This window comes from Malurus melanocephalus, unplaced genomic scaffold, assembly GCF_030028575.1.
Source record: "Malurus melanocephalus ecotype Western Australia unplaced genomic scaffold, MMel_1.1 scaffold_293, whole genome shotgun sequence".
Lineage (NCBI taxonomy): Eukaryota > Metazoa > Chordata > Aves > Passeriformes > Maluridae > Malurus > Malurus melanocephalus.
This window is the reverse complement of record NW_026623525.1, coordinates 401594-409818: the sequence shown is the minus strand read 5'-3', so window position 1 is coordinate 409818 and position 8225 is coordinate 401594. Positions and strand designations below refer to the sequence as shown.

At 50.5% G+C, this 8225-nt stretch overlaps 1 protein-coding gene across 2 annotated transcripts in view; it reads left to right on the top strand.

Annotated features, from left to right (window-relative positions):
* The window catches only part of LOC130579817 (excitatory amino acid transporter 5-like), a 15794-nt gene extending 8062 nt beyond the window's left edge, over positions 1-7732 (top strand). Inside the window, exons 5-11 of one of the 2 annotated variants that reach the window (XM_057376897.1) lie at positions 590-812; positions 3709-3808; positions 4002-4235; positions 5688-5882; positions 6488-6622; positions 7389-7482; positions 7565-7732. In XM_057376897.1, coding sequence (XP_057232880.1) covers positions 590-812; positions 3709-3808; positions 4002-4235; positions 5688-5882; positions 6488-6622; positions 7389-7482; positions 7565-7732 — 1149 coding nt within the window. Of the gene's footprint in view, positions 1-589; positions 813-3708; positions 3809-4001; positions 4236-5687; positions 5883-6487; positions 6623-7388; positions 7489-7564 lie in introns of both variants that reach the window. The other variant, XM_057376898.1, reaches the window with a different exon arrangement.
* Positions 7733-8225: the final 493 nt, after the last annotated feature.

Below are 8225 nucleotides of genomic sequence, written 5' to 3'. Positions count from 1 at the left end.
CACGCTCACCCCAGGGTGGGCACCCGAAGGCAGGAGGGTTCTGGGGGGCAGGAGGGTGCTGGAGGCTCCTGTACAAAGCAGTTCTTGTACAAACACATCCCTGCCCTCAGCTCCTGCTCCTGTTCGGTCCCGGGTGGCAGCAGCCCAGGGAAAGGACAGTGAGGGAAGGCAGAGTGGGCAAGGGGACAGACTAAGGAGTGGCCAGGCAGGGTGGAGGGACAGGGAGAACAAGCAAACTCACAGCATTGGGAAAGCACCAGAAAAGCCCCCAAGAGGAGGGATGGAGCAGAGTGCTCCCACTGTGGCTGTGACTGTGCTGTGACTGTGCTGGCATCTCACAGGTACCCGACTGACCAACAGCACGACTCTGCTCAGCAGCCTTGGCTCAGAGTGGTCTGCAGCCAACAGCCACAGCTGCCCTTTCCTGTCCCACTCCTTGCTTCCACCAGYCTTTTGCTGCCTGGCAACCAAACCTTCAGCCTCCAGGAGCACCCAGCCTAGGGCTGGCTTTACCTCTGTGTTCAAACAGGATGGAGCTCATGCCAGCAGCTGAGCTGGCATTAACTTCCCTCCTTTGCTTTCGTTCCAGTATCGAACTGTTCTTGTCCCGGTGGTGAAGTCTCCTGGTTTTCCAAAGACCCCAGGAAAACCTCTMAATTTTATTTACTTTGCACCTGATGATGAAAACCCTGAAATCCATCGGCCTGTGTTCCTTGAGCTGACACCATCACCCGAGATGACCTACAGGACCCTGGCTGGGACCAGCAATGAGATGAATGTCCTGGGGATTGTCATCTTCTCAGCAACCATAGGTACCCAGGATGGCCACTGCTGTGGGCACCACACTTTACCTGAGCTAAAGATGTGGGATGAGGTTCTTTTAGCTCTAATTGYCCCAGTCCCTGGGAACTGGGCCCAGCACAGAGCTCATTCCAGCACCCCTGTCAACACCACCCGTGGTGGAGCTCACTGAAGCTGTAGCTGTTTTCACCCTGTATTTCCCAAATAAGCCTTCACAGCCCACATGTGAGTCCTGAGGGTTTTCAAACAATTATATAAGCTGGGAAGTTCTTTTAATGAAGTATTAAATGAGGTGTAATTTTGCAGAGGCTACCTAGACACAGCTCACCACAATGACCCAAACCCTTCATGCTGAATGTACAGCCCCTGAGCAGGCAGGATGTGAGTTGGTGAAGAGCAGGGTCAGAGTTGGTGCTGTTACAAATATTTGAGAATTCCCAATAGGACTTTCCTCTTTTCTGAAGGAGGTAGGGAAGCACTGAACAGCTTGCAATCCAAGAATTGGACAAGGGGCTCAGGAGAAATTTGGGGAAGGAAGAAAGAGCAGAGGTTAAGGACAGGCACATGTAAGACAGTAGGTTTAAAGGGGAGAAAGTCATTGAAAGGAGAAACTGGGAGCTGGTTCAAAACATAAGAGGACATGGGCTGCAAAGCTGAGGGAGAAAGGGAGGAGGGAGGGATCAGGAAGGAAAGAGTAGGAGGCAGTGAGATGAGCACGGTGGCAGGATTATGTGAAGATTAAGAGGTGAGGGCAAGGAGCTTGAACTTTGTGTATAAGGAACCAAAAAGCCAATTAAAGGATTTGAGGGATGGAGGGAGCAGAGCCAGCACAGCACTGGAGTGCACTGGACTGTGGTCAGAGCCACAGAAAGTGGCCATTCTAAACATGAGACCTCAGAGGAGTTGGCCACAGCAAGACCGGACAGAGCCAGACCCACTGCCAGATCCTTTCAGCCASAAGATATCTCTGGCAATCTCCTGTCACAGCAACCAACACCCTCTGCAGACCTTGGATGCTCAGGGAAGGTGCTGAGCTCCTGCCCACAGGACACGTGCCCCCCTCCAGCCCTCCCAAACCTGCAAGGAGAAGCTGCTTTTCTCTTCTAAGATTACACTTCACCACCCCTCTGGCGTGGGAGTGGGATCAGCCCGAGTTAGGAGGCAGTGGGAGATCACCTGAACCAGCCCCAGCCATCACCTGCACTCCCATGTTTTCCCCAGGATGGATTAGAGATCCACAAAGCCACAGACTGGTGGAGCATCCCCCGCATGAGGCACAGGGAGCTGGATAAAGGACATTTGTACCCCACAGGGCGCTTTCCCTGTGAGCAGAGGCCGAATGAATGGGGCTGCCTGGAAGAAAACAGGAGAGGGACAGGCAAAGCCCCACAGCTCCATGCCTTGGGAAAGAGGGATCACCTCCTCTGTGCTGACTGAAGGGCCAGGGGGAAGCTGGGTGAGCTCTCAGCAAAGTCCATTTATGTTCAACACCAAAACCAGGCAGGTTGGGGGCTGAGACCAAGGTGTCCATGCAGCACTTAGTGGGTACCCAGAGTGACTTTACTGTGGGGGGTGACCCCACACAGCTCTGACAGTTCTCCACTGTGCTGTCTCCATGAGCATCTCAATCCTCTCTCTCGCTTTTGATACTCAGGAGAGGGCAGAGCTTTCAAGATCCTTGCAGGAATCTGTCCATTTGCCTGGTCCACGTCTCCCAAATCAGCTTTGTAAGACCTGAAGAGAATTTACTTTCTTCCAAAGCAGCCGCTGTGTCCACCAAATACTGGATGAATATCCACAGAGCTGGGATTTAAACATGCCAAGCCTTGTCTCATTTCTGAAAGTTCAGGCAAGAGTGACCCCACCTCATCTCCCTTCTGAGCAAGGCAGGAGATYCAGCCACCCACCAAGGGCCTCTTGGAGTCCTCAACCTTGAAGAGGGATGAGCAGGACAGCATCATGTCTACATTCTTCTTTTCCAAGCCAAAGCAGTCACCTGCACAGTGCCTCAAAATTAATTTTAGCCAACACAGGAAGGACTTGCACCAAGCTGGAAACAAGATGGGCAAATGCTCAAAGGCTCCTTTTCCTTTTGCTGGATGGGTTCCTGGAAAACTTCCCRGCCAGTGAAAGCAATAGGGTTTAGTACTGGCAGAGAGGACAACACCATAACCCCTCTAACCAYTCCTGTATTTCTGCTCTAGTATTCCTTCGACAGAAAATTAAGGCTGGGTTAGGTTAATGCAACATCAGAAACAAAAACCAGACTTAGGAGAGAAGGTTWAATGCCTGTATCTAAGCAACTCAGTCAGATCCTTCCTCACCTATTAGTGTACAGCCACGTGTTGTCACCCCCATGGCCTGTGRGCCACCAACACTGAACTGCCAGCCCACAAGAGAATGGGGTGTGGGACCAGGGACTGAATCAGCCAGGGCCCCTTTCACCCCAGAGCAGGGCAGGGATGCAGCACAGCATCCCATCATCAGCTACAGAGAGCTCTACCATGCTTTCTCCTTTAAAAATCTCCATTTTTATTTCCAGAGTTGATTATTCTTGTATTACCAAGCAGCAATCCAGAGATCTACCTAATCCAGCTAATCCACAGTTTATCCACCCTGGGAAAAGACTCTTCCAGGATTGAGCAGCAGTGAAGTTTATCTGTTTTCTGTGCAAGGAAGAGTCCAAATCCTGGATTTGGGTCTGGTGAGGTTTTGTAAGAAAAGGCCAGATGTTTGTGTTTACTTGGAGCAGAGAATAGCTGTGACTCATAAAAGCACACAGGAACCTGTGCTAGGTCAGATTTTGCCCAGTGACCCCCATTCTGCAGCCACCAGAGCCTCAAAACACTGACAGGGGCTGCTCCTGTGGTTCTCCTGAGTAATGGAATCTGCTGTGCTTGGTTGCAGGACTTCTCCTGGGGAAAATGGGCGAGCGAGGAGCACCGCTGGTCAACGTGTGCCAGTGTCTGAAYGAAGCAGTCATGAAAATTGTCTCGATGGCTGTTTGGTAAATCTGGTTTTGATTGATTCACTTATTTCCTTTCTTGCTATCTAATAGCAATGCTGGTCACACATCTGTAGGTATCTGCTGTGAGCACTGAATTTGTTTTCGTATGACTGTACCACTGCAATGTCTGTCCTGCGGTGCTTTGGTGATTGCTGCATCCTCATAAATCATTTTTTATGCTCATTCTTTGCAGGTACTTCCCCTTTGGCATTGTATTTCTCATAGCTGGAAAGATCCTGGAGATGGAAGATCCATCRGTTATAGGACAGAAGCTGGGACTGTATGTCATTACAGTAGTATCAGGGCTTGCCTTCCATGCAATCATCCTCTTACCTCTGCTCTTTGTACTCATCACCAAGAAAAACCCCTTTGCTTTCATTCAGGGGATCCTGCAAGCCTTGCTGATCGCCTTAGCTACATCCTCCAGGTAGGAAAGCGTGGCTGGAACCTGCGGATACCACAGGGCAGGGATCTGGTTTAGCAAGGGAGACAGGGCCAGCTGAGCTCTGGGAGGACAGGTGTAACTCAAAGGGAAATTATGCTCCAGCACTATTTGAAATGAGAATGCTCCTGATTTTAGGAGGAAGCAGACACTTGGCCCTGCCCTGTTCTGCAGACCTGGGCAGCTCGAGGTGCTCTTCCACTCACCCTCTCCCAGGGTTTTCCCAGAGCAACCAGCAATGTTTCTCTGTGTGTGCACACTTTCAATTGCTGCAGCCTTCTTTCCCATCAAACTAGGACTGCTGCAGCTTTATAAACTATGTGGGGTTATGATATTGGAGTTTAATTGAAAACATCAAAAGCTCTTCTGAACACTTTACTGACAATCTAAAATCAATCATAGTGTATCCCAAATTCATCCACAGAAAAACGTTGCCTCCTTTGAAAAGACTTTATAATTTTAGATTGTATTTATCTATTTTCATTGAAATACATTCCTTATAACAATGAAAAAAAAATCACACTATAAACTCCCATCCTTTCCAGAAGACACACAAATGCAAACATTTTCCTGGAGAACATTTGAGCAGGCAATGGATTTTCCTGGCCAGCTGCTTTTTCTCCACATAATCCCAATAAAACCACCTAGATTGTGCCTCCTTTCCCAGTGCCCACCATTAGAGCCGTTGCTTCTGCAACCCTTAATGACCTAGTCTCCTCCTGAATCTGGGTCTCCAGCTCTGTCTCCATCAGGCTTCTCCTCTGCTCTGCAGCCAGCTAAGGGAGGCAAAGATGCCCCAGAGGGCACACCCTGCTCCTTGTCACAGCCCCGTGTCTGTGCCCAGGGCTGGGGTCACTGCACTGCATCCAATGCCTTTCCCAAATGCAGTCCCCGCTCCCAGAGTCGGTCGCAATCCCATTGACTTCTTTTYTGTGGTTTCCTTTCTTCCACCTGTTCTTCCTCCATTCCTCATCCCAGTTGTGGGAGAGTTGTCGTCTTGGTGCTAGACAAACAAGAAAGAGAAGTCAGGGGGTGTAGGAGCTGAGGCAGCCATCCCTCATGGAGGAGACTGAGGTCTGGCTGGACCCTGGCACAGCCAGTGCTGGCACACACTGTCCCACACCCCAGGTGCTGCAGGACTAATGTGGGCACAGGGATGTTCAACAGAGCTGCAGCCCTGGCACACATCTGGTTGAAGTGGTGCCTTTAGACACTGAAATGACATTCTGACATTTTCTCTCTCAGCCTGCAGCTCATTTGGYTAATGATGTCTGCTCCTCAGGTGGTGAGAGCTGCAGAGACTTTCATTGCTATGGAAATTTGTGTAACATTGCAGCATCCACCCTCGGGAGGGCTGGTATTTTTGTCCCATTACACTGACTCCAGCCTATAAACCTCAACACAAATGACAATTACTACTCGTTTCTTGTCCTGCAGCTCAGCCACCCTGCCCATCACCCTCAAGTGTCTCCTGGAGAACAATGGCATCGACAGACGTGTGGCACGGTTCGTGCTCCCCGTCGGGGCCACCATCAACATGGATGGCACCGCGCTCTACGAGGCAGTCGCTGCCATCTTCATTGCCCAGGTCAATGAGTTTGAACTCGATTTCGGACAAATTATAACTATAAGGTAAGAGTCTCTTTGCAACAGTCGGATTATTTCTCTCTATTCCTATTTATAGACAATTAGGGCAACCTCTTGCATTTTTCCTGTTTTCAGAGATCTTGTTAATGCACAGAGTGAGCTTTGAGGAGCAGGGAAGGATGCAGCATGTCCCAATCCCTGTGCTGTGTGCCAGAGAAAGCTGGGCTGGCTCTGCAACCCAGAATCTGCTGCCAGTCAAGGACTTTTCCTGTAGGGAAAAGCCTGGCTGCACAGACTGTGGCCAATGGGTTACCTGAGCAGAGGATTTGTGCAGGTGTCATTTACGCCCCTTCAGGAATGGGATATCCTCATTTTATAASCATGGAAATAAAGCATGTAACTAARTGATCATTAAGTACATTTGCAAATATTTAGCAATTTTAAGGAGGGAGTCCCTACTCTGACAGCAGAGGGAGCACAGAGCCAGRGCAGCCACTGCCAGCCCCGGCTGTGCACAGGGGAATTTGTGATAGCACCCAAAAGCAGGAAGGTGGAGGAAGCTGGATCCAATCCAATCCTTCCACACAGGGATAACTCACTTTGTACACAAACACACCGGTTTGAATTGTGAAGCTGCCTTCTCTTTGCAGTATCACGGCCTCAGCAGCCAGCATTGGGGCCGCTGGGATCCCGCAGTCCGGGCTGGTCACCATGGTCATCGTGCTCACCTCTGTGGGGCTGCCCACCGAGGACATCACCCTCATCATCGCYGTTGACTGGGCTCTGTAAGTGCTCTCCAGGCCACTGCTACAGGCGCTGCCAAGTGCCACTTCATGGTGATGTATCTTCATCTTAGTCGCTGAAAGCAGATTGCTCTCGAGACACAAACTGATTACACTTGTCACAGACAAATAAACACACAGCTCGTGAAATGTGCCATTCCAAAGTACCRTGACAAAAACAGAGTCATTAGGTGAGAAACCACGGAGGGCAGATGCTGAGTTACAGAATATACACCTGGGTGGCTGGTTTGTACTTCACAGCCCCACTGGGAGAAGAGGGAACAGGGCCAAGTATCATGGCTGCTTTTCTCTTTCCCTCACATAAAGGAARGTTAACACACACCAGTTCAATCTTTCAGCATCACAGGATACCCAGCAACACTGGCACCTTCTACTGATGTGAGAGGTGCCTGGGTAGACAAGAGACGAGCTGTGGCTGGATCTGCAGGGTATTTCCTCCAGAGGCATCTCAAGGAGTTTTTTGAGTTGCTGAGGCAGCTCCCCCTGCACTTAGCACAACGTTTGTCCCAGTTTGGGAGGTGGCACTGGCAGCTCCCTGCACTGCTCACACCAGCAGGATGAGACAGAACCACCCCAGCATGGCGCTCACACAGGCACTGTTTTCTCTCTGTATCTGCAAAACCAACACAGCACTTGGCACAGCGGTGGGAGGGACACTCAGCACGGGGGCTGACAGGTTCCAAAGCCATCAGCACCCCGGGCACGTTGGTGTGGGCACCCCCTGTATCCTGGCACTGTCTCTCTGCAGGGACCGGCTACGAACGATGACAAACGTCCTGGGTGACGCCCTGGCCGCTGGCATCATAGCACACGTCTGTGAGAAGGACTTTGCCCCAAAACCTGTCCCGGTATGCACGGCGTGGWGGGAGGGCAGGGGGGGCACAGGACACAGCAGGACAGGCACAGGGCACCTGCTCACTACAGAAATCAAAACTGTGCTCTTTCTTTTTGCAGCAAGACCCAGTGAGCAACACGGACAAGTTTCCTCCTGCAGAGACCTCACACCTCCATCCCAAAGACAATGTGATTGAAATGATTGAAGAAACTGTGATGGATCAGACAGGAGTCCACTACAACATCTGCCAGGTGTAGAWAATGGCATTCCTTCTCCTGGGAATGACATCTTGGTGCTAAACGTTGACACTGTGAATGTCGCATATGGATGCTCTGCAAGATAAAGGCCTTACTTGGCACAAGAAGTGGGAAAATCTTCTCTTATCCTKTGAAGACTGTGGGACTCCCAGCAGGCACCCAAGAGCATGGCTCTGCTGCTGGGGCAGGGAGCCAGCTCCTCCCTGCACCCGAGGACACAGCTGGGAGCTGGCTGCCCTGTCTTAAATGGCTGGGTTTGAAGGAACTCTAACTTTTTCCACGCTGAGCTATTTTTGAAAGTTAAGGAGGTGATCAGGTGTTGGCAGACTGGATTTGGTGARAATGCAGYAGGGATGGGACATAAYTCTGACCYCTCTGGCCRGCAGCTCTTCCCTGCAGGCCAGGCKGTGCTCCAGGAGCTTTTGTTTTCTTTATTATAGAGATTATTTTTTAAATCATTGCTTATCATTTTACTACTGGGTTCTCATCTGAA